Here is a 25,451-nt window from a genome sequence, read left to right as displayed (position 1 = left end):
ACGAAGCCAGTGTCCTCTTTGTCCGAAGAAGTTTTGGATGGAACGAGCTCGAGATCTGCACGTGAAGAAGATTCACGAGCGACCCAAAACGCAAGAAGACATCGACAAAGATCCATTAGGTAAAGAGAGATTCGACCGTTCTAAAATACAGCTAAATGGTTGAGCATTTAACCTCCTTAGCTGTAAGGTCTTGAACAACAGAACGTTTGATTTCATCTGCTCAAACATAAAGTCTGAAAGTTAGCCATGGAGTCAGTTAGTCACGATCATTTAGAAAAGATCTTCATTAATAACAACGAAAAGCTTTCCCTAAATTTTCAAAGAGTCAACTGTCAAAACTTGAAAGCAACAAAATTAAGTCCAAAACAATGTTTCCCCCTAAAAGCTATTTTTATGAATATTAATGAGCAATTATGTGGCAACTTGTTAAAGTCAATGCTAGACGAGAAATTCCTTTTAAGGACAAATGACCAAGAATGGCACTTGTTGCATCCCATAAACAAAAGCACTTTTAAGCCTCAAAATTTCAAGTAACCTCTCTGAAAAATGTGGTGACGTAATCATTCTTTCCACGCTTCAATATCTCAATACATTATAAAGTTATCATTAGGAAAGTGATAGATATTTTCAATTTCTGTCAATTTTTTAAACTTAGCTTTACTTTTCGTGTCATCTAACACTCAAGTAAATAGAAAATCATGATTCATTTCCAGGCCTTGGAAAAGAGAGCACGTTATGTCGAAAATGCGGCAAGATGCTCTCCAAGAATTACATGCTCACCCACGAATCTCGTTGTGACGGATTGTTTGTCCGACATCCTCAATGGAAGAAACAGGGTGACGAGTACATTTGCACCACCGACGGCTGCTCCATCAACCACGGCTTCACGTGTCTGTACGGCTTGCGGGTCCACTTCCAAAGCACCCATTTACGTGAAGACGAGATGATCTACGGGTGCGAGTTTTGTGAGGAGCGATTTCCAGACAAGATCTCGCGAAACAAGCACGTCAAGCAACAACACGTCAAACCCTACCAATGTGATAACTGCGGGCGACGATTCGGAGCCCGCAGTAAATTGGAAAGCCATCGACTCACTCAAACAGGCGAGAAGCCTTTTCATTGTGATCGGTGCGAGTATCGGACGGCCAAAAAATACAATTTGGATGAGCATAAGCAAAAGAAGCATAACGATCTCGGCGGTAGGAACTATTATTGCGGTCTCTGTGGGAAGGTGTTCATCACGCCTGGTCGCCTCACCAGTCACTTCAGAATTGTCCACGAGGATGGCAAGAACCCCGAAGGTACGAGGAAGAAGACCAAACCCTTGGACAAACTTCAGCCCATGATCGTGTCGTCACAGCCTCAGATTATCATTCAAGGGCAAGACGGAATCGAAACGCCTCAAGTTGAGCAAGAAATCGCTGTGGACTTCATTACAACCACTCTGAAACACGGGCCAGGAGACTCGGAAGAAGTGGAATTCACCATGGTTTGAAACCTAATTACCTGAATTTAGCTATTTTTATATTCATCATGCCAAAATATCACCCAAAAACGCGCCAACCAAGTGTATATTTTTCCATTATTTTGATAGTTTTTTGATTTCATCACAGGGGCCAGCAAATTCTAGAAAGAGAGTGCCTTATGTGAGGAGACAGAAATCTAATGCTCTTCCGCAGTTCGTTCAAATCTTGAATAATCGGACCAATTGCTAGCTAGCCAGATTTTAGTGGGGTCGATGAAAATACATCGTAGAGGAAATGCAAGATGGTTTACAAAACCCGATATCCCAGATTATCCGCCCCTCAAAAGTGTAATTGAGTTGCCCTGACGTCTTAACGGGAATCCAAATTGAAAACACTAACTTGGAAAGTCATGAGCTAATCTGATCTAGTCTAAGCCAGCCTAATCAAATATAAGTTAGAGATTAGGACGAATTGGTCTGGGTTGTATTTCAAGTCCAACGAATCTAATAATCATTATCAGTCCCGTCATTTTCATTATCGTTGTTTTTCTTTCTGGGGAAGGGATCGGGCACAAATCTCAAAGTACAAGGATCTCGACATTCGCCGCAAACAGGAGTGTAAATCTTGCCTCCTCGTTTCACACAAATGCAGAATTGTTCGCCCACGTTGGCCTAAAAATATTATATTGACATCATTGGGATAACAGTAAACAGACTGAATCATATTTATGCACTTACATCTTGACAAAGATCTCGAGGCTTGCCAGTGTTGACGGATTCTGGGACTTTGTCGCAATCATCGGGATCGCTCACGTCAAACCATTCAGGGTAAACCTCCCGTTCCGTCGGAACTCCAAATCCGTGAAATCCGGGCCTGGACGAGGGTTTATATAGAAAATAGCTTTTTAATAGAAAAAGTTCGGATCAGTCAATGATTTGTGTTACCTGAACCCGTGGGATCCGAAGAACTCTGGGGGTCGTCGTACGCCTCCCAATTGGCCCAAAGTAACCCCGACGAAAAGGCTCAAAAATAGAATAACACTGGAAAGGCCCATAACGATTGTATGCTTGTTTGTGAACACCTCTATGAATTCTTTGGAAGCTTAGAATAGACTGACGTGAAAGAATGATTATGAATCGGGAATTTATAGCCACAGGAACTAGAGTGGTTGAACTTGGTGACATAACTATATAGGTACGTGATAGCTTCACTCCCGAGTGCTCTCCATCAAAAATCAGTGAAGCCTTGACAATCGACGAGGCATTGTGAACAATGTGTGCATACAGTACCTACATAGTATTGTAGTATTGGTAGTAGACGACGTCGATTGCTTCGGAGAGTGATTTTCAAGTTCGAGGTAAAAAGATGCGGTCTAAGCCGATGAAGTATAGATTTTCAAACCATGATGATTGAAAGCAGAAATCTAAACAGGAACAAGCGACACCTGTCTAGCAATTCAACGCCAGTGGGTGTGTGTTTGTATATTGTATACGTATTTTGGCGGCCGTTCTTATTAGTTCTGGTTTGAACAAGTTTCAAAATCGGAAGTGACGTCAAAAACGCTTTGTCACTTATCGCTTAAGAACTATTATGGAGATACTGTGAATGAAACCGTTGCTAGGAGATTTTCTCAATATTTCCCCCAAAAGTGACTCGGAACCTTTCTTGCATGAATGCAAAAGCTTGAAAGTATCAAATCTATTTGATGAATGCCTTGAATGAGAAAAACCTGATGAAGCCGAGCGTAGTTTTATCAATGATGCCGACCCTTAAATCCATGTAAAAGTTGACTCTTTTTGATTTGAAGTTTTAAGATTTAAGACATATCCGAATCTCCTGAGGGAACTACTATTAAGGAGAAACATTATGATCGGCCTTTTTGTTAACCGTTAAACTTTAAATAATATGTGGTCTACCACCACTAAACTACCTCCTGTTGGAAAGAACTGCCAAGCGATGAATGAATTTAAGGCTTGGTTTGACGTTTTTTATAGATGTAGAACGGATAGCTCTTGAATATAGGAATGATTTGGGAGTATACTTCAAAATTTTGTCCGAGCCTGACTTAAAGTATATTAATTGGATAAACCACGCCAACGTTTTCCCTACACATTAAAGAGACAGCACATTTTACAATGAGAGAGTCAGATAAAGGGAAAATTAACAACTTAGGAAGGAAGAAACTCCCAGAATTGCCGGGGAATTTTATAAAGCTTGACAAGAAAATAGTCTGTTTGGCATTTGTCACGTCTTTGAGATGACGTATCTGGTCCGCCCTTGAATGTCGGGTTGATCTGGAATCTCTTGAAGTCTGCTGCTACCTGATCAACGACTTCTACGTACTCTCAACCAATATTGGAGTGAAGTCACTGAAAAAATAGTCGAAGGCGCCCCGTTGCAGTTGATGGAATTTCATTGGCTTGTATATCTCAACTTCAAAGATAATGTCTGAATAACTCTTTTCTCAACCGAAATCAAACTCTGCCGAAGCCTTCAAGATTTATTTTTCACCTCCTCTAAGATACCACATGTTCCCCATTGCTGTGGCAGATCGATCTTATACATGTAACAATATACTAGGGTTTGACTAAGAATCGATATAAGGTAGGTTGGGCGAGTGGTGTGAAAAGTGGAGGCCGGGGAGGCCCTGGGCGCCCTCCGCTCACTGGGTCGACTTTTTGGGACAGCTGACAAGCGGTACACAATCAACGGCAAACAAAAACCGTCAAGTCACCTTTATCACGAAAAACTACTTCCATCTATTCTCTCCATTCTTTCCCTCATCCCATCCTAACATGGCATCGCAAGAGGAAAAGGATTTGCTCATCTCCCAGTTTCAGGTGATTGACCCACTTCTAAATCCACATGTCAGCATGAATGGCGTATAACTTTTTGGAGTTGCTGACCACCATCATCTCCGGGAGACGTTAGTTTTGGACTACTCTTGAGCCCGACCTACTAACAGGGGGATGCTCGCCCCTGGCCAAGCCAATACGATCGTTTAAAACGCCATCAAAGGCTGATTTTCTCCGTTCAAGACCCACCTCGAATATGAGGAGGAATGAACAATGTCATGATCAGCTTTGAACCACCCTCGGTCAATGGACATTAATGACAGACTAACTGATTCGGGCGGAGGAGAATCCCAATTGAATGCTGATTCCTAGCCTTTCACCGGACCCACTGGCCGAATTCTCCGGCTAAATAGCTTTTCCCTTACGTAATCTGAATCTCCCATGGCCTGAAGGTGTTCATGACTCGATCTTAACACCAAGGCCAACCCAGACCCAATCGACTGGGTCAAAATCGAGCTTTGAAATCTCAATTAGTGTGTGGGTGTGGGTGTGAATCGAGTATATTTTTGCATTAAGACAAATGTATTCAGCAGCTAAGTCTAGACATAAGCTGGAACTTTTCATTCTTCAGGGGATCACGGGACAAGATGTGGACCAATCGCGGTTCTACTTGGAATCCGCCGATTGGAAATTGGACATGGCCATGTCCAGTTTCTATGAAAACGACGATCAAGGGGCGGGGGGTGCTTTGCCGGAAGCCATGGATGCCGCGCCAGCCGCCGCTGCCCCTCCCCCCGTGGCTGCAGCACCTCCGACCAGTCGCCGGCCGGCCCGCGACACGGGTGGATCGTCCCGCATTGCCACTTTCGGTTCGCTCCGGGGCGCCAACCGTGATTCAGATGATTCGGAAGAGGAAGGTCAAGCCTTTTTTGCGGGCGGGAGTGACACTAGCGGCCAACAGGTAAACTAATATATACTGAGCTTGGTAAACCAGAACCTACCCTTAACAAGTTAGATGGCGTTGCATGCCATGACAGCCTGTGGCGTCACCTCATAATGTTGAAGTTAAATATGTGACTAAAACCTCTGTGTTCATCCTTAGTGGCCCCATTGGCTTGGTCCACAGCATCTACCCCTACTAAACCTTGGTAGCGCCAAAACATAATACTGCTCCAACATTGTGACAAAGTTTGACCTTATGACATAGGGCAGTTCTTTCAATACTGCTTAGATCATAGCCAGACATCAATGGACTTGAAATCTAATAATGAAAAGAGTTAATGGCTCCAAGGGCTAAGAAAAATTCACCTGGAGGAATCGTTTTTTCCCAATTTTTCTATTAATATGTACCACATATACCAACACCACCTTTGGATAAAACTAAGAAAATGATCTATCTCTAGAACTGATAAAGAGCGGCAAATTCAATGTTCTCGTCGTTTGGTCTGCAGATATTAGGCCCACCCCGCAAGAAAGGCGAGGCCCTGGTTAAGGAGCTGTTCAAGAAGGCTCGTGAGGCTGGAGCTGAGGAGGTGGACCCCAATGCTCCCGGAGGTTCTCGTGGTGGGGCGGGTGGGTCGTCGTTTTCTGGCACGGCTTTTAAACTGGGCTCTGAGACTATGGAGAGCGAGGAAATTCCTCCCCCGGGTGGTGCCCGACGGACGACAGAACCTCCCCGCGAATTCACGCTTAAGATGTGGCAGAATGGCTTCAGTATCGATGACGGGGAACTCCGGGCGTACAACGATCACCAAAACCGTGCATTCCTGGCGGCTGTGATGACTGGGCAAATCCCGGAGGAACTCATCCGCGAAGCCAAGGGTGGGGAGGTCCATGTCAACATGGAGGATCACAAACACGAGGAGTTCGTCAAACCCAAAGTAAGTTTAAATTGATTTACCATCTCCCTCCTATCCTTCAAATGGTAATAGAATGTTAAAGGAAACAGTAACTTAAAGTATTTTTAAAGGAAATGCTCGTTAGTAAAATTGAACGGCAATCCGTTTTCCATAACCGTACCTTGACATTCAGAGTCTGTTCAGTTATGTTATCGTCTTTTTGGAAGTAACGTCGACCAATCGATGAAATATACCTTATTTTAGGTCAAAGCCAAGGCCTTCAGTGGTGCTGGTCACATGTTGGGCAGCGTGGCGCCGGATGTGGCTGTCGCATCCGTTTCAGTCCCGGTGGTGGCAGCTGCTGATCCTGCCGATAAGACCAAAAATGAGGCTGCGGCCAAAGAGCAAGTCAAAGTGGACGCGTCCCAACCCACCACATTTATTCAAGTCCGGATGCATGATGGAAGTCGGCTAAAGATTCAGTTAAACCAATCGCAAACGGTGGGCGACATTCGACGATATGTAACCATTTCCAGACCCGAGATCGCGGCTCAGACATTCATCTTGATGACCTCTTTCCCCAACAAGGAGCTAACAGACGACCAAGCTACCTTAAAGGATGCGGGTCTGCTCAATGCTGCTATTCTACTGAAGTTGAAATAATGAGGAGATATGCTTTTAAATTACGAACAAAGAAAATAAATGTCCGAGTGCAAGTCGAGATATTACCTAAGGCTCTCTAGTAGAAGAGTACGAGCATGAAAAGCGACCCCGGACGAGCGCAGCCTCCAAAATCCAAGAAGTCAAATTTTATAGCAATTTTAAATAATCGGAACCATTTTTAGGTGACAATGCGTGCTCTAATCCTGTAATCTAATCATGTAGATTCTTGCTCCGGTAGTTTTTTTTATTGCTTTTTCATTTGAATTTGGAGCAATTCAGGAAGTATATTCAGATATTGACGGAAAGTCCAAGTAAATCACCCAACGTAAAAAATGAATTTCAAGTGAGGCCATTTTGGATTGTTCAAGATTGGCCTGATTGGTGAAGTAAATGTAAAAACATAGCATTGAGTTTTTCGACAAAAATGCTCAAATCATTGTTTAGGAGTATTTGATGCTATTGAATGTGATAGCTACTTTTATCTCATGTCAACGCCAAGCTGAAGTCTTCTCTAGCAACCCTTTTCGTCCCGACAACGAACATGACATCCGTTTATTGCGTTTATTGACAATGTCGGTTGAAGTTGGGTGATTTACTTGGACTTTGCGTCAATATCTGAATATAATTCTTGAATTGTTCCAAATTCAAACGAAAAAGCAAGAAAAAAACACCGGAGCAAGAACCTACGTGACATCGGCTCTCCTTTTGAAAAAAGTTGTCGGCAGGATTAGAGCACGCATTGTCACCTAAAAATGGTTCCGATTATTTTACATTGTTATAAAATTTGGCATCTTGGAGGCTGCGCCCGTCAGGGGTCACTCACTTTTCAAGCTTGTACTCTTCTACTAAAGAGCCCTAATATTATCTATCTATAAAATGACGACTGTTTTTATATTTGGGGAAGGAAATATCTTAAAAGGAGCCTGCAATTCTTTTTATCTAGACATCAACTGCCTTTTTGGTCAAAATATTTCCCTTCCAAGCTCGTTAACAATTGGTTATTTTAGGGAGACATTTCTAAGGAAAATGTTACTTCCCCTATTAAGATATTATTCGTGGCATTATCACGTTTACTAAGGTTTACTTCAATCTGGTTTGAATCGTTGGCTACATAAAAGGATTGATACAGTTTCACTCAGGTGGCTGCGTCATGTACGACGAATCTTGTCGCCGTTTTTTTAGCCCTCTGAGAGTTGTTTTATGACAATTTGGAGTCTTACGTTGTAGTCCTTAGGTAGTCCTTTTAGAATAAGCACTTTAATTAAATGAAAGTCCTCATTGCTTTGGCTACTTGCAACCTCTCGATTTGATTAATGGCAAGGACTTCCGATGCAGGAAAAATCCGTTTAGTGATACTGTACGTTGCATTGAGAAATGCGGATGCTTCTTGTCGCGTTCGGTCGTGTTTTCTTTTGACCAAGGAATCAAGAATATATATATATTCCCTGATGGGCCGGTCTTTCCCAAACTAGATTGCTACCCAATGCTGCCATTTATGGATTTGAAGCTGGCCAGATCAAACCCAGGATGGCTGAAAGGGGTAAGCAAAGGCAAAGAGTCCACTAGCATCCCTCAATTATTGCGTAACTAAAGGCAAGTCAGGGGAACAGCTGGCCCATCGCAAGGTTTTTTCCTCAATGGGAAATGTAAGAAACTAGAGGTGTGCCGCATTTTCATCACCAGTATCGTCAGCTATTGGTTGTAATGGCGTGCATCATCATCTGGTTTGTGCAGAAATCAGTCACCTTTTCCTGCTCCTCTGGCTAGATGATGTCAATACTTTTTTTTTCTTGAATGGATGGCAAGCTGCCTTGGGAAGGGGTTGAGAAAAATGTTTTTCTCTGGATTGTTTTACTTTTCCAAGCAGCATTTGTGAGGGATTGAGAAACATGCTTTCTCCTAGAGTTTTTTACTTTTCCAGGCGTTGACATAACAAAACACTCCTCTACGGTAGTGTCTTTTCTTTTTTGTTGATTGGCGATGACCGGCTTCAATCCGCCTTTTCCACTTTTCCAAATATTACCCGATTAATAACACCTACTTTTCTTTTTGGAATGTTACAAGATGTTCTTTCAGGAGTTTTCAACTTCATCCTCGACAATCGTGCACTCTTCATCTACTTGGTGTTTAAATCGAAACCTCCACTACATATCCTTCCTCTTTTTGATGAAAGCAGATCACCAAGACGCCTGTTCAATTAAATACACGCCCATGGGTCTGCCGCTACCCTACTCTCACACTATGCACAATTATATTCCCCATGTGGGACACTGATTCCCTCTTCGCGCGCCTGAAGACAACTGAGTTTCAAAACAAAGTGATAAAGTCTCGCGGCTGGCAAGATGTCTAACCGAATGTTCTTGATCTGTTTCTTCATGTTTCGTATGCTTCTGAGCTCCCATATCGTCTATAAACATTTATTGAGCTGCCAATATGTCGCCAGAGATCTTCCAGAGGTTCTAGATCTCATTGATCGTCTTGGGGACGCCATCAAGTCTGCTAAATCGACCATTGAAAATTGTTCCCAGTTTGATCAAGCCACTACCAGACACGATTGCGAGTCTCAGAACAGTCTCACGCGATTAATGGTCTCGGATTGGGAGTCCAAGGCCAATCTCGCCCAAGTGGATTTTCGTAAAATTGAAACCGCTGTAGAAGATTTGCTGGAAAACACGTGGTATTCCAGTGTTGCGACCCTTCACTTTGCGCTCATTCTCTGGGGTGTCTATGCAAGAAAGGTGATGATCCTGCAATATGCTTTGTTAAGCCCCATGTGTAGCTTAGTACTTAAGGATGTGGGACATGGAAATCTTGTGTTTGTGAATTCTTTCCGATGGGATTTTTTGTTGAATCTACCAGTGATGGAACATTCCGAAGTGCAAATAGTTGCCCTAACCCTTGTACAGCATTTCATCGAAGACAGCGATCCTATTTTGGGTCAAACCATTCTTTGGTGCTTCATGAGTTATGTGTATTATTCGATATTTCTTGAATCCACAGGAATAGTTATTTCTAAGCCTAAAACATCCAAAACCACTGATGGTATCACGTTCTCGCCAACAATCAAAAGTGCTCCTAATGATTCAACTTTGTTCCTTCATTCATGTCTTTACAACTTGAAATCCCAAGTGAAATTTTTTATTCAGAGTCGAGGTTTCAAAATCAATGTTCAAGACGAATTGAATGGGAACACCGGCATACATTTAGCCGTCTTAATTGGATCTGTGCCTTTGGTACAGCTCCTATTGGGAAACAAATTGCATAAAGTGGACGTGACTTTGAAGAACAAGGATGGAATGACTGCACTGCAATTGGCTCTGCTTTCGGAGAGACCATTGATGGCTCAACTGATTATGAAATCCAATCATTTTAAGGTGAATTCGGTCAAAGATATGGATAGTTTGGTACTGACAGCCGTTCAGGCTGAAAAATGGAACGTGGCCCTCGACTTTGTGGAGAACAGACCTGATTACCAATTCCGATGCCACTTTTTGAAGGCAATGTTGGAACGGTGTTGTTGCTTAAGCAAAGAATTGCTTTTACCACGAAAAGCTCCGCAATCAATCATAATTAGAAAAATTCAAAATATTCGAATTTATAAAGAAGAGATCATCGCATCTCTCCGTAAAAGTGATTTACCAATGAACGTTGAAGCATTGGAAAGGCAAACGGAGGAACTGCCAAAACAACTGCAAGTGGTCAAAGACATCTTTGAGTGTTACGTGTGCTTCAATCCGATGTTCCAAGTGCAAATTTATGCATGTTCCAATGATCATTGGATGTGCGAGAATTGCCATGCTAGTCCATCTATCCGAGAGTGTCCAATGTGCAAAGAGTGTTTCCAAAAGCAACCCCCTAAAAGATGCTTAACCGCGGAGAAAATTGCTCATACCATCTCAATTCAATAAGATTTATTGGTCCAGTCGAAGAAAAATTGAATGCATTGTGTAAGATTTCCTTCAATGGCAAGACGAATTTGAGCTTATTACTCTGAAGTCTATCCAAATTTCTCTGGCCAATTATTTTCAATACACACGAAATAAAGTCCAGCCCCAATGATGCCGCCCAAATAAGGGGCCAGAATGGGAACATAGAACCAATAGTTTCCGTAACTAAACGTTCCCGTTCCCCAATGGACGATCAATGTCCACAGCCTCGGTCCCAAATCTCGGGCAGGATTGATGGCATATCCACAATTGACACCGAAACACACGCCAATGGCTAGAACCGTGAACCCGACGTAGAGAGGAGCCATTTGGCTCGAGATCTTCATGTTTCGTTGGTCACCCACAGCACAAACCACCATGAGTAGAAGTGCAGTGCCGATGATCTGGTCTAGAAATCCTCCCCCATTACTAAGGTAATCGGCCGGGTAGGTTGCAAAGATCCCGGCTGTGCCTGGGATAAGACTTTCGCCTTGAGCTGTCTCGAATGCAACCAGGGCTTCGTAATAATTAGCATGGACCAAGGCTGCGCCTACAAAGGCTCCGAGATATTGAGCGAGCATATAATGGAACATTTTGATCCATGGCAACTTCCCTAAAATGACGAAATATTGCAAGATCAGTGGAATGTTACGAACCCATGAGTAGATGGAATTACGCAATAAACAAGGTATTTGGACTCGTCACATTTGAGAGTCTCTCTTTTAGGTCCTTTTTCAATATGTCGTAATTGTGCTTGAACCTGACTAAAATGGCGTACTTAATGGTTTAAAAACTCCTTTGTCCTTAATTTCAGTGACTTCACTAATTGTTCTTCGGTATATTTGTTCCTCAATACATCATCTCATACGGGGCCTTTGTTTTGGGCAAATCAATCAAAAGAAGCAAGTGCAATTTTGTTTGTAGCATTTTTCGGCTGAGGACGTTTTCAGCCCATCTCTTAAAAAGATCTTATTTATACTTGAACTCAGAAATTGAGTTTAAATGTTTATCTACTACTGCCATTAAGCTATCAAAATGTCCCAACTTATTTTTGACCCATACATAGGGTGCACAATTTCAAATATATAAATTGCAGCCCCTCTCATGTTATGTTCGTTTACGTAGTTAATGCACATATTTCATTCAAAGATTTATCATTAAACAGTGTATGCTCTTGTTTAACATTAAAGAGGAGTAGATTAGAGGGTTTACTTTAATAATAGTCCTATGTTAGTCCACAAATCAAAGGACTAGTCCAGTCATTAGGCTAATGTTACGTTTTGTGAATAAATATGTTAGCAAAAATTGCAGCCAAAACTAATAATTGACCAATGTACAACTCGTTTATCATTTCCAATGCAATCCTTCCACTATGCAAACACTGAATGCATATTTACTCAAAGCATAAGGCATCCTTTTTAAGCAAGCAAAGAGTTTGACTTTAATTGTCATAAAAACATTATGGTTTTTACAATACTCCTATCCTGCTCAGAATAGCAATACTTACCGATAACAGCCATGGCCAAAGTGACGGCAGGATTGATATGGGCTCCGGACACGCCCCCCGCAATGAGCACAGCCATGGTAACCCCCAAACCCCAACCCCAGTTGATGGTGAAGAAATTGCCCTTAGGCATCCCCAGACCTTCACTCAACGTGACTTGAGCTACAACGCCATCGCCAAAGAGGATGAGGATCATGGTTCCTAAGAACTCCGCTAGGAATTCCCGAGCCACTTGATTCCTAACTCGGATTGTCCTGAGGATTCGACCCATGTTCCACCCCGGGGTCTCAAAATCGTCTGGAATGGCACGAATTGAAAAAGACGCCATGATGAGATAAGGAAAACTCAACGAATAAGTAGAATCCAGACACAGAATTGGGAGTGAAATTTGGGAAAGAGACGTGGATGGATAAGTAAGTTTTACCTGAATACAGTGGAAGACGGAAAGTGGAGCTTAATAGTTGGTGAGACGACCTCGAAATGACGAGTGCGAATGGAGATATTAGTCTCAAATCCAGTTATTCAGAAATGTGTAGTATCAGCATCGTTTTGCCCTGGATTATATGCTGTCACTGACGAATTCTGTCATGTTCTCCGGTGATGATGTTTACTGTCCAGATTTCACACGATGTTAAGATAATAATTAATTCTAGATCTCAAACTCGACGGCTCTACACATATGTACAGCAGGGGACGCGGCACTGTACTGCACTTTGTTCTTGAACTTGAGATATTATGCCTGTTTACACACTTCCTCACGCATTTGATGTCGCTACTGATCCGGGCCATAAATCAAAGCTCGAGAGTCGGACGCTTATTTTTTGATTACTGCTAGCTCGTCTGTCCATCATAGAGAGGAATTTACTTTGGAGGAAAATAACTTGGCTATTCATCAACAAGGAGAAAGCGTTCAATTCCCTCCATTGATATAGTTGTGAAGCACTACCCACCCTATCCTCACCCACCCTCTTGAGTTGGGAAGAATACTTCGAGATTTAACCTCAAAAGGCGTGTCAAAGTGCTTGCCTGGAGGGACATTTCTTATTCATACTTATCTTTGGGATTATCGGAAAAGGTATCGGATTTGAATACGACAGCGTACCCTGAAGTCCCAAGGAAGGGATATTTTCTTTGGAACGGCATTTAGAATGGGAGAGGGTGCTGATATGTTCGAAATCCTCAAGTACATGTGGACCTAAGGAAAGGGTGTCGTCCATAGCTTGAAGAAGACTTACATGGTTGGAAAAGGAATGGATTGAGATGAATTTAGAAGAAGCCCGAGAAATCCTGACGGCTCTCCAGAATAGGAGTTCAATGACCGGGAATAAATAATGCAACACACCCCCTCGTCAATTTTGGGAAATAACATATATTATAGAGTTCTTACTAAAGGGCTGAATACTCTTAGCTTTTTGACAAATATGGTTTAGCAAAAAGGCTGAAATTGGATTTTTTTTCTGTGGACATTTGCGCTATTTTTCTCTAGTAGCATGTAAATCAAGTTTGCTGCTTTAAGTAGGCGTTTGAATTCAAGTTATATAAAAGATCTGACATAAAACATGAAAATCAAAGGCTCAAAACGCTTGAGGGACATCTTCAAATCCATGGACCGTAATCTTCCTCGAGGATTTGTGCGCAGTCTTGTCGACCAATCACTCGTAACAAATTCAACAAATCAGCCACGCAATTGCTGTCCAGGCCTCGCTGGACCTCCCATAAATTGAGGATGGTCTCAGTGGGACTTTGTCTGGACGAAAAGAACGAGGAAAATCGTTCCAAGCGCAATCCAGCGGCCAATGCCCGCCAATTGTTTTGTCCTGTCTCTTGAGGCGAATCCAGCATCTGACAGAGCTGGATCTTTATAGAACATGGAAATCGAAAGGTGGGCGAGGAAAATGGCACCCCTGAGGAAGAGGAGGAATTATTTGTTGCGTCACTGTGTCTTCCACTGGAGTCGACTGTGTGAGTCCGAGAGGTGCTTCCACATCGGAGGGGGGGTGGAACGGGGGTCCGGCCTTGGGTCACGTCGATGTTGACGGTGAAGGATTGCCGGGTTTCCGGGTGGTTGGTTTGAAAGGCAGAGAGCTTGAAAGCTATGGTTTGTACTGTTGGATCGACGTGGTGAAGTGAATAATTGGCCTTAACGAGACCCAAGCCCCCGCCCGACCAGACCTGATCAAAGGCAATAGTCTGCTGGGTCTTTGGCTTCAGTGACCAACCCGTAGAGCAATCGGTGATGGTAACCACCAAGCTGGACCCGCTGTCGAGGAAATAGAAGCTCCGGGACTTTTCAAGCAAGTGGAACCCTTGTTTGGCACACGATCTGACTGTTCGATCGTACATTGTGGCTGTGTCGTCAATCACCATGGCACAAAGACAATAGTCCAAACTCGCGGAGATTGGCTTGCCAAAAATCATGAGTCGAAGCACCTTGCAAGCTTGCTCTTCCACGGTGGACTGTCCGACAATGCAGAAACGCGTGAGGAAATCGGACATGATCTGACAGTTGTCAAAGTCCATAGTGGCCAAGATAGGAGAGGCGGCGGACTCTTGGCCGATTGTGACCAATTTGACCCACGGCGTGTCGTCAGACTCGGAGAAGAATGAATCACAGTGGTAGACACCCAGTTCCCAGGAGCCCATCTTTAGATTGGCACAATGACCAAAACTCAAAACCACCGGTTTCTTGAATGAAAGACGTGGCGGCCCCGCCAGAACCACTGGGCTGAGTAAGGTTTGGTTGTCGGAAAGCCTGGGCCGATCACGGCCATCGGTCATCACGGCTAGGAAGATCTCCTCGGTGAAGCCATGCTCCAAAGCTCCCTCTGGAATGGTGAGAGTCACGCCTTGCTCCGGCAAAGAGAGGATCTTTCCGGCATGGCCAACAGAGGCAAAGGTAAAGCAGTCGGGATCAAGGGCATTGGAAGACAGACTTTGTCTCAAGGAATTGGATGGATTCTGAGCCCCAGTCAAAATGTCACCAAAGCAAGAGGAAGGTGGTCGGGAAGATTCTGAAAAGAAATATCGATAAAGATTTAATGTCGCTCCTAGGATATCTTGCACATTGTAAAGCATTGCTTACCCGAGAAGAGAGAGGCGTTTAAGCTTTTCTCGGAGCCAGACCACCCGCTAGCCTGTTTAAGCATGGGTGCTGAGCAACCGGTTGAGCCATCAATCAATCTAGGCTGCAATAAACTGGAGCTTTCGAACTGCGGGTATCTCCAACTTGAGCCTCCATCACTATTGCTGTTGGTACGGTTTGAACCTTGACTTCGCCTCTGGGGCTTGGGTAGAATAGGGGGTGAGCCCATCATTGTTGCATCCATCTCATTATAATCGACGCGCCTTCGATTGATGGCGGGCGTCACCTTTGGGGTCATTTCCAGACCACTCCTCGAGCCTTCATGAGATTTAGGTCGGGCCGGATTGAGGTGACTGAAGGGTATGTCGTATTGGTGTTCCTCCTCCATTTGAGTGTTCTTCATTCTCATCTGTGGCGACTCTCCGGTTGTCGTGGAGAGGGTCAACGCCGAAGCCAGCAACGACTTTTTCCCACCTTTTTTGCCTCCGTCCAGAAAGGGCGAATGCGTCGGGGTGTCATAGAAGAGATTCTCGACAATGGTTGCCGAGGGAAACGGAGGATTCGACGGCTTGTCCTCGGTGCTGTAGGCGGAAGTTTGATTGCTGTTACTGGCCATATCACTGAGCCGAGTCTCCAAAAGCTTGGCTGCCTCCTCCTCTTTGGTGAGGGTGGGTGCCACTCCATTGCCGTTGGAGAATTCCCTTCGATAATCTGGAAATAAAAAGGGCTCGCAATCAAAAGTTCGTCCGGAAAACCTGGGGTTTGAGATGAGATTTCTTTCTTGTTTGGAAATCAGATGGATTCTTGACGTGCTTCCAAAGATTATCTTCTAACAGTTGAAAGAGAAATGCGAAGGGAAGTGAAATGGGGTGTTCTTCCTCGTGCCGAAAACCCTCTATTGCATTTTCATTGAAACTTTCAATCACGGCTTGAACTTCAGATGCTTCCCATTTGATCCCAATAAAAACGGTTTGCTCTGTGATAGTAAGTCAAGCATTGGGGAAAAAACTAGAAGGGAAAGCAAGTTCGATAAGTCCAAAGACAGTTGGAGATGTTTCAGGTACAAAACAGGATGATCATTCTTCCTTTTTGCGCTCAAATACTTCGTGCGCAATCTCCATTACAACGATCCTCTGTGCTCTTTTTTTTACCATCATTAAAACAAAGGAAAGTGTGTCTTATCACTGGGTCAATCATCCCCCATGCAGCAAATGTTGAAGTAGAGGTCTGGAACGAAAAGAACTTTCTGACGTCTCCCTGAATTGGATCTATGGATTTGCCGAAAGTCAGAAGTTCCACAAAAACTCTGCACCACTACAAAATGAGGGCATAGCAAAGTGAGGGAGGGGATATTTCACACAACTCGTGTCTCTCCCACTTTGGTTGAGGTTCTCTCGGCCGTCACCACCTCACCAGAGCAAATGGACCCGAGTTTGCCTGCCCAAGCTAAAGTTATTCAAAAGCAAATTTATTCTCGCTTGGATTTGTTTCAGGTGACCTGGATTCTTGCCCTGTGCTCTCTTGGGGACAGAATTTGTCCGTAATGATAGTTCATATTAGCATTTCCGAGGGCACTTGACGAGCTTCCTTTGTCTTTGCAGTTTAATCCAACCAAGTATTACCAACATGTGTGATCTACTGTTCAGAGTGAAGTGTTTCTGCAACATATGATACACCATTCATCCTTATCCTGGTCTGTTCCTTTCAAGTTGAGAGGGCATAACTCCCTAAACTTTCTTCGAGAAGTTACACGCACGTCTTCCCCGAAACTTGGAATTGCATATTTATCAAAACCACCCACTAAAAGTCAGGTGACTAAAATGAAAGCAAGGGTGCCTTCAAAAAAAACCGTTTTAGAACATACTTACTCAAATTTGTCATGGTGTACATCGAGGGACTTCGACTTTTGTGCCGTAGAAATTTAACGGCAGACAACGTGACAATGAGGAACACCAATAAAGCCACGGAGAGACCAACCAGCAATGAAAAGTCTGTTTCCAACATCTCTTGTTGAGCTGAAAAAGTAACAAAGGTTGGTTCAGTCACGGTGGAAGCTAGCTGCATTGAAGAAAATTGGCAGTCGCGATATGTCAACCTCAGTGACGTAAAACTGCATTTGCCATCCAAGAAAGAAGTGCACAGTTTAAAAGAACGATATGCTGGCTTCAAGTGGCATCTGGGATTTTCTTGAATCGTGCCATTTGCTTAGAAACAAAGATAAATGCCACAACGTTCAGGCTTGTCAGACCCCCAAACTTGACTTTCGACAAAGAAGCGTGGAAAAAGCTAGCCCGGAAAAAAATCCTTGAGAAGGTTTCAAGCCAAACTTGCTTGACTTTTTGAGGGTAAAAAACTCCGAGCAGTGACCAGGCAAGTGGAAGAAAATTCTCGACTTGTCAACTTCAAAGTTGGAATCCGTATTGAAGTTTCCGCTTTGTTTAGCCAAGATTTCGCGACCATTTCCCCCCCAATCCTTTCCAAGCCCAATTTAAACTCTCCCACGAAGAAAATCCATTAGAGCAAGCATAATCAAAGTCAAAACCGAGTGAACGAAACAATGAGATAGCGGCGAAGGGATCGGAAATCAATAGACCAGTGTCGCACCTCCTTCCATCCTCCAAATGCCTTCACCCTCTGTATCTTCATTTCCAGGCTTTCATAATAACATGCTTCCCTCTCGCTCCAAAAACCGACCCAAGTTTCCTGTACCCTATGAGGTGGTTCGGGCACCCAACGAACCCCTTTCCAAATGGCAATGCTTCCACTGAGCGAAAATCACTTCCCAATAGCTCCATTTTGGAGACGCGGAGGAAATGGTTTTCTATTGTGTGGCTCTTTCTGATCACAAAGACATGTTTCTCCCTCCTTCTTAGTTAAGATGGGCAATCCTTTTAGTGTGTCAAGTCTGCAGGCCTTGTCAGTGATGGGAAGACAATCGAGTTCCGCAACGGGCAAGCAGAAGTGGGAGGAGCACTTGGATGGAGATTAACCCACCCCTGTCTATCATACTCTACTATGTGTTCCTGGATATAGTACTGATCTTCTTGGGGCGAGAAGAGTGCACTGTGGATCATGAATTCTACTTTATGGACCAAATCCGAATAGCCTTAGTCGGGTGGGACGATGGGTGAGGGTGGAATTGGTTCTTTGGAGGCCTTCTTTCTTGCTCCCCTTTCGTCCTTTCTCGTTTCTCACGTGTCAGTCAGTCTGGTGTTAGGCTAGTCGTGAAGTCTGAGGAAACTCAATCCATTGTTGAAGGGAGGAAATCTCTCAGATCCAGAGCTCCAATTGGGACCGAAGCTTTGAAGACTGGGAGCAAATTTTGGCATCAGGTTCCAAGTAGATAACACAGTTTCAAAGGGTGTCTTTGTTTATGCTCGCCAAAGCCTTTCTCTCTCCTTTTCGGTTGCCTCCAAATGAGGAACAAAAACACGATGAGCTGAGGCCATTGACACTAGAACCAACGGATGGTTTCACTCGTCTATGCCAAAAGATTAAAGTGAACGCAAACAGTACCTTGTTTTAGATACCTTTAGCGCTCGTTGCTCCGCCCCAAATTGGACCCAGATCAATTGGGTTGGAACTAGATTTGTGTCGTCGTTCTATCTTTTCATCTGAGAGGAAAAAGGAGTTTTGACTTTTTCAGCTTTGAGAGCGATTTCTCCACATATAACCAACCTCCTCCCCCTTTGCGCTGGCGCTCCTAATGTCCAAAAAGTGGAACTGTGCCAAATGGACCAGGAGGTTCCCAAAAATTCTAGGAGGGGACAAGGTGGGAAAAGTGAGAACAGGGTTGGATTTAGGAAACATGTGAGATAAATTTAGCAGCTTTGGTGGTCCATGGCACTGCTCCATTGGAACTACATGCAAGAAACAAACCTGTTTCAGGATTTCATAAATCTTGTAGGAACAGTGAATATAAGTTTGGACATAGATCCGTTGCTCAAAGTTGTGGGCTTTGAAAGTGCATTTGGTTGGCACCTGCATTGACGAGCATTCTCGAATCATTGTGCATTTCCCAAAAGCCCAGAAGCCGTTCTGGAGGCTCTCAAATCATAATTAAAGGCCTTTTAAAAGGGCACTCCTCCCTTAAGGTTACATTGCTCTCTCTCTCTCTCTCTCTGTGGAATAATGAGACTTTTCGCTCCCAAAAACTGCAACAGATATCATTTATCTTCATCTTCACGTACAACTTCTGGTTTTGCTTTGATCCCTCATTACACGCCCTTCGAGCATTCTCATTGAATTATGGATGGCAACATTTTTCACAAGGTTTTAGTTTTCAGAGCACAAGCATCCCGAACTTTGTTCATGAGGCTCTAGAAACATTTTAATATGCACACTGCACTAAATAGATGGAAGCGTTCAAGGCCCTCCATATGCATATCCTCCACATACCAAAACATGCAAGTTGCACCTCTTCACTAGCTTCTCTCACATCCGGTAATCTCAGAATCATAATAATAGTGTGTGGAACGTTTTCACAAGCGCTAAAAACAACGCTAAAATGGGATCGACAGCGCTAAACGTTGCAAAAGAATTATGGGCTCTCAATGGGAACTTGGCCTCCTTCAAACCAGGCATGTTGGAGGCTGTACGAACACTAACATTCAGTGTTTTGGAGCGTTCTCTCCGTTCGTTGTTATACGCCTGTGTTTGTGTGCTAGGCGCAAGGTTGTGGGCCTTGAAGTGGTGGGAAATGGGTCGAAGGGGTATTTGGATGGTGGATGGGAGGCAATGGCCTTCAAAATCCGGGACATTCAAGGCTTTGGGTAGGTAGGGGTGAGGCCATTAAGGTCGGATGTATGATGCCAATTTTGGATTTACACCCTGTTCTAGGTTGGGATATTTTCGACTCCCCCAAAATAATTAAAAAAAAAAACCTGATTGCTTTAACGACATTGAAAGGTTGATAATCCAATATCATGATAGTTCTTGTGTCAAAGAGTCTTTGAAAGAAAGTTGAAATGTCGCGATCCCGTTTCTTAAATCGCCTTTGAGGCAAGGGATCATTTGTGCTAAAGCATCGAAAATGATGCAAACTCGACTAGAGCTTTGGAGGGCTTCCCCAATCCGGAAAGGGGGAAAATATTCATGGAATATCAAACCACTTGAGAGCCGTTTGAATGAACGAAAAACATGTCCCTGTGAGCCTGACTGGATAGCATAGTACGTCGTTGCAGGTATGAAAATGATGATGTAGGGAGAATGTTGCCTTTTGTCAATTCAGCACTTGTCTCGATATTCGGGCCAAGGGGAGATTGAGGGTAAAGAATATTCTTTCTTTAACTCAAAAAAATGATGTCAACAGTTTGGTAAAAGTCAAAGATTTTCAGCCTCGAGGACCCGAACCACACTCTACAAGACAAGGCTTTCCAGACCATGTTTTCCTCCTCCCTGTTTTCCATTCGAGAACAAGGAGCGTGATCAGCTAATTTGAATGTCAAATTTGCATGTTCAAGTCACCTTACACTTGGGCCCATTTCGGGTGAGATATTTCAGTATGACACGACATGTACAACCTTGCTCGGGTTCGCTGTCAAGAAACACACTAATAATAGTGTGAGCTTTTAATTAGCGCTTGCAACTCCATACGGCTAATTACAAACAGGTCCAAAATTATTGACGAGTATTACCTCCATCTCCAACGCCTCCATACTCCTTCATCAAGGCAGTTTGTCTCTTCTCTGGAAGGAGGATGATAATAAAACATGGTTAATATCAAATTGGCCGCAAGGGGGCGAACGTGTCGCCTTGACAGTCGTTTGACTTACCTTTGCACATATCCCCTGTGCAAACTTCCATGCTGTGATCGCGTCCCTTGCAGAATTCGCCACCATTGGCTGGTTTGGGATCGTTGCACTGCCTTCGTCGGTGGTGAAGACAATCCACAGTACAAAGGGACCACTCCGACCACGCACTCCAACCTCCGGCATTGGCTGCAAAGTTCAATTCAGCTCTCTCAGTCAGGACTCATAATCTGTCGACGAAGCTAGCTTGCGAGTTCAAAAGTTTTCTTTTAAGTGGAACCCTGCAATTAATGCGAACAAATCCTCAGGGTTCGCTGAATGTGGAGTCAACATGGGGAAAAAAGTCAAGCTCCCTTTTTGATGGACAGCCACACTAGTACTTTATCCCCTCGACAAGATAGCAGCGAAAGAGATTTTCAAGTGTCCTTGACAGATCTCCGACAGAAAAAAGTTCCAGATATGGACCAAGTCAGCATTATGAGCTCTTAGGGCGATAAGCTCCCCTTTGGATCTGGCTTATTCCCTTCTGTGGTTGTATCAAAATCAGCCAGGCCTGCATGTTTGTTCCAAACCCGTGGTTCATATCGAATCCAAAGGGATAAATGTATATGGTTGAGGGTGTACAAATTGTTCCAATGTCTGGGAACGCTTTTCGAGCAGACCAATTTGTCTCGGACAGAAGGAAGAAAACATAAGCTGCGAACCCAAACTCTCCCCAACCAGCGAGTCTTTTTTCGAGTCTCCCGCAGACGACTTAAATAAATGATCTTTTTTCGGTCTTGGTTTGTGGGTTGTAAAGTACTTACCGGTTACGGCGGTTTTTGGGTCGTACACTCCGTCTGGATAGGCCATATGAAAAATAGGACAAGAAACGTGGTTATTCATCAAAACTCGACGACACGATTATGTTGGGTCCTCAACTAGTACAACAAAAAAAAGGACGAACACTTCCCAAGAAAACCACGACTTTCAATTCATCACGGCCCAAAATCGCTCAAGACACAGAAAGAAGGTTCAAAATGACCACTTTTCCCACGCTCGAAAGCTTCACAATAAGAAAACCCAGACCATAGATTTCACACACGTTCTCTTGAATAATCTTGGAAATGGAACGCATTGCCCAGGTTCTTTCAGACAGGCGTCCAACTCTCACCTTTGCACACAGTGTCGCAATCATTCTTCTGGAACGCTGATCCTTGGCAATAGGATCCACCAAACATGGGGCTGGGATTGTTGCAAAATCGCTCGCGTCTCTGAAATCCGGGTCCACATCTGTGGGAGTTGCAATCAGACCATGAAGTCCATTCAGACCATCCACCGGTCACTAAAACAAAGAACCAACCAAGACCCACCATTGGGATTAGTGTTAGGAATGCACTTTTGTTGCAACTTGAATTTCAGAGCTCGAAGCTACTTTTAATTGCCATGTTTAGAGGGAACCAAACGGTGGCAACGGCACAAAGCTTATAGGTTATTGCACCTCAAAACTGAAATGACACTCAATCAGCCAAAACATTTTCGGGATAATGGGCAGGGGTCTGCAAACAGTAGAGCTGGCCATTCAGAAGTGTGGAAATTAAAAGAAATTATAATCATTGCCCTTGGCCAGGACTCCATATAATCCCTTGAAGTCGATTCAATCCTCAAAGTACGGCTTTTCAAATAAACTTGTCTCCAAGATTGCCGATTTTCCAAAAACTTCCTCTTTCTCTTGCCTAATCTAGAAAGTGGCTCAAGAAACTCTCTTAAGTTTCATAACAGCATGCAAGGCAGGTTCTGCTCTGGTACAGCATGGATATGGATATTAGGGCTACTTTCAGGACGGGTTAGCAATAGAACAGCCTTTCCAAGGTACGACTCAATAACACTTCAACAGAGATCCATGTCATATTTCTTACTGCGAACCAACAGCGGCCTCCCGTCGACTTCGTTTTCAGCGCCCATGAAAATTGGGCACCCCCTTATTCTTGAGGGATTAATAATTCATAAACATCAATCCCATCTGGTTTCATGCCTTATTTTGGGAGGCACGTGTGTTCTTGTTACCAATGATATCCAAGTTACAAGAAAAGGAAAAGTCATTGTGGTCAGTTCTTGGGAAAAAAGGGATATCGAAAAAGGCTGATATAATCATGTGTTTTTACGCTTATTGAATGAATATGTGAGTAAAGTGCGATCGGGTATGGGCCAACATGGTGTTTTTTCCCTTTCTTAGACGTCTTGACTGAATCACTCACAAAAAGCTAAGCCGTATGCAAATGTGAGCAAAAAAGCCATTTGTCAATGACCATCAACGCCAGTATAAAAGTTTCCACTTTACGTCTCGGGAATTATCGATTTTCTTATGATGGTTGAGGTCGTTCAGATCATTTGCAAAAGTCTAAATGTGGGAGTTTTTACAAGCAATGGGCCATTCTAGAGCTCCTCGAGTTGAGAAGAGTTCTCTTTGGGGCTGGAAAACCCCATAAATACTCGTTCTTTGCTGCATTCTCAAACTAGGCCATGCACCAAATAGAAAACTTTCAGTAGTTCATTTCATTCTTGGCAAGTAGAGGGTGTAAATATCACAGCATCTCAAATACTTCCACATCTCAAGTCAGGGTGACGAGATCCAATTCGTTGAAAACTTAGCCTTACTGTGAACTCTAAATGTTGCACATTATCAAAATAGTCAAAATGCCCCATCTTTAAAAGTGAGCTGATAGTCAAAACCTCATATTTTGTTAACCACTTCAACCCTGGATTGTACTCGTAAAGCACCAGAGTCTCGATTGCAACTTCAAAGGGGTTGGAATGTGGAACTACTCTTCTCCCAAGGACAGACTTCCCACCGGGAAATTTATGACCACTACAACGAATTTAAAGACAGGATAAACTGCAGACAGACCCATTTCTCTCCATCTGCTCTCTCTAGTCCCTTTTGAGCTCGAAGCCTCGCCCACAACCCAGATTCCGCCTTGGAAGAGATCTCCGGGGATCTTACTTTGAATTTGAATGGAACCACGCTCATGGGCAAAAGTCAAAACAAATCGGAAGCTTTCGATCCAATGGTGGTTCAACCCTTTCAAAGTTGGGGATTATTTTTATACGGATCTTTGGATCAAATGTAGAAAGTGCAATGGGATAGTGACTTATAGGTATGGAGTGTATATTTGCGGCCCCACAACAAATGGGAACAAGTCAAGAGTGCCATTGGGTAGCTGGTGCATTTTGGGCTTGAGCTGATACTTTCTGACAGGAATGAATATGTTTTGCCAACTTCCAATTGGAAAGTTTGAGCCCTAAAGGCGAACCACTTTATCATTTACTGGGCCGACTGCATTCCTAGGGAAATCAGGACAGTGGGAAACAATAAATGGCAAATCCCATAAATTTTAGTTCCCGTCACTTTCATAAATTAGCAGATCTTCTGGGCCATTAAACAAGACCATAAATTAAGCTTTGATATTTTCATTAAACCTCTTGAACGAACTTCATCTATACTAGTTGTGGGGCATTGGAGTTTCATGGGACCGTCAACCGATGTTTCAATTATTTCCTTACCGACAACTTGAAGGCGTGCCACTGGACTCAGACGCCGATTGGACACATTCTCAGCCACGCAAGTGAAATTGGCATTGTCTTTCGCCTTCGTTTGAATAATAATGAGATGGCCATCGGCGGCCTGAATGTAATTCGGGTCACGATCCGGCTGAATTTCCACTCGGTCCTTGAGCCAGTATATCTGAAAGAACCCGTTGTTAGTGTCTTCAGGTATCAAGTCAAATGTTCCCTATCAATGATTCACCACACTGAAACTTGGTTTTGGGAACTACATTACAATCTACATTCTGGATTACGGTTCCCTGATCCAATCCAATCAGAGAACTTGGAGGAGCAATTAGCTGGACTCACCCTGGGCCCGGGCTTTCCCACCGGTGGATGGCACCGCAACTCAATTTGGCTCCCCAATTCCACGGTCTGGGAATACGGAGGAACCTCGAACTCTTTGCGTAGGTCTGAAAGAGACAAATGAAAGGTAGGATTAATCTCGGCAAATGGTTTTGGAACCACTTCCAATGGCCAGCCAACCTTCATTCCATCGTTTCCTCCCCCCTTCCACATCTCGTTCCTCCTGGCCTTTTTTATGCCTCCCTAACATTGGTAACTACCGACTACGTTTCTCGTGAATGTGGAACACAATTGAAAAAAAGTGTGGGTGTGGAGTCGAAGATATGTGGCGACTCAAAACAGGTCGTGATTTTTGTGCTCGTTCCTTATCGGATGCAACGGGGCCAGTCCCAAGGATCGAGGGGTGCCTGACAATCGACCGAGGAAATGAAGATTAATGTGGGTACGGGAAATTTGGAATGCCCTAAGGGATTCGATCGTCCCTTACTTACTACAGTAGAACTACATAGTATCCTCTGCATGCACTATAGCGTGTA

At 43.7% G+C, this 25,451-nt stretch overlaps 5 protein-coding genes across 7 annotated transcripts in view; 2 read left to right on the top strand and 3 right to left on the bottom strand.

The window, feature by feature from the left end:
• The window catches only part of LOC131880622 (zinc finger protein 879-like), a 3,401-nt gene extending 1,833 nt beyond the window's left edge, over positions 1-1,568 (top strand). The window contains exons 2-3 of the mRNA XM_059227301.1: positions 70-119; positions 714-1,568. Coding sequence (XP_059083284.1) covers positions 70-119; positions 714-1,495 — 832 coding nt within the window. The 3' untranslated portion in view covers positions 1,496-1,568. The remainder of the gene's footprint in view (positions 1-69; positions 120-713) is intronic.
• Positions 1,569-1,927: 359 nt separating this feature from the next.
• Positions 1,928-2,618, bottom strand: LOC131880631 (uncharacterized). Its single transcript, XM_059227312.1, has 3 exons — positions 2,411-2,618; positions 2,204-2,339; positions 1,928-2,137 (listed from the first exon to the last, which is right to left on the bottom strand). Exons 1-3 carry the CDS (start codon positions 2,518-2,520, stop codon positions 1,970-1,972), a joined length of 414 nt encoding a protein of 137 aa, XP_059083295.1. The 5' UTR covers positions 2,521-2,618; the 3' UTR covers positions 1,928-1,969.
• A 1,525-nt stretch (positions 2,619-4,143) lies between these two features.
• LOC131883511 (NSFL1 cofactor p47-like) lies at positions 4,144-6,820 on the top strand. Its single transcript, XM_059230998.1, has 4 exons — positions 4,144-4,306; positions 4,893-5,222; positions 5,713-6,141; positions 6,364-6,820. The coding sequence occupies exons 1-4, from the start codon at positions 4,262-4,264 to the stop codon at positions 6,760-6,762; spliced, it is 1,203 nt and encodes a 400-aa protein (XP_059086981.1). The 5' UTR covers positions 4,144-4,261; the 3' UTR covers positions 6,763-6,820.
• A 3,838-nt stretch (positions 6,821-10,658) lies between these two features.
• On the bottom strand, positions 10,659-12,901 carry LOC131880685 (aquaporin-10-like). 2 transcript variants are annotated; one of them, XM_059227378.1, is made up of 3 exons: positions 12,617-12,901; positions 12,196-12,489; positions 10,659-11,301 (listed from the first exon to the last, which is right to left on the bottom strand). In XM_059227378.1, exons 2-3 carry the CDS (start codon positions 12,461-12,463, stop codon positions 10,760-10,762), a joined length of 810 nt encoding a protein of 269 aa, XP_059083361.1. In that variant the 5' UTR covers positions 12,464-12,489; positions 12,617-12,901; the 3' UTR covers positions 10,659-10,759. The 2 variants fall into 2 exon arrangements, with proteins under 2 accessions (XP_059083361.1, XP_059083354.1); XM_059227371.1 differs by lacking the exon at positions 12,617-12,901 and having other exon boundaries at positions 12,196-12,576.
• A 640-nt stretch (positions 12,902-13,541) lies between these two features.
• Positions 13,542-25,451, bottom strand: part of LOC131880659 (netrin receptor UNC5C-like) — a 42,548-nt gene continuing 30,638 nt past the window's right edge. For both annotated transcript variants that reach the window (XM_059227350.1, XM_059227342.1), the window contains exons 3-11: positions 24,919-25,022; positions 24,568-24,748; positions 22,178-22,348; positions 21,831-21,863; positions 21,049-21,213; positions 20,911-20,961; positions 17,143-17,289; positions 15,275-15,985; positions 13,542-15,203 (exon numbers count right to left, since the gene is read on the bottom strand). In XM_059227350.1, the coding sequence (XP_059083333.1) occupies positions 13,789-15,203; positions 15,275-15,985; positions 17,143-17,289; positions 20,911-20,961; positions 21,049-21,213; positions 21,831-21,863; positions 22,178-22,348; positions 24,568-24,748; positions 24,919-25,022 (2,978 nt within the window). In that variant the 3' untranslated portion in view covers positions 13,542-13,788. The remainder of the gene's footprint in view (positions 15,204-15,274; positions 15,986-17,142; positions 17,290-20,910; positions 20,962-21,048; positions 21,214-21,830; positions 21,864-22,177; positions 22,349-24,567; positions 24,749-24,918; positions 25,023-25,451) is intronic.

The sequence above is a fragment of the Tigriopus californicus genome, chromosome 1 (assembly GCF_007210705.1).
Source record: "Tigriopus californicus strain San Diego chromosome 1, Tcal_SD_v2.1, whole genome shotgun sequence".
In the NCBI taxonomy this organism is placed as follows: Eukaryota; Metazoa; Arthropoda; class Copepoda; order Harpacticoida; family Harpacticidae; genus Tigriopus; species Tigriopus californicus.
Note: the sequence above shows the minus strand (reverse complement) of the source record. Positions and strands in the feature narration are given on the sequence as shown.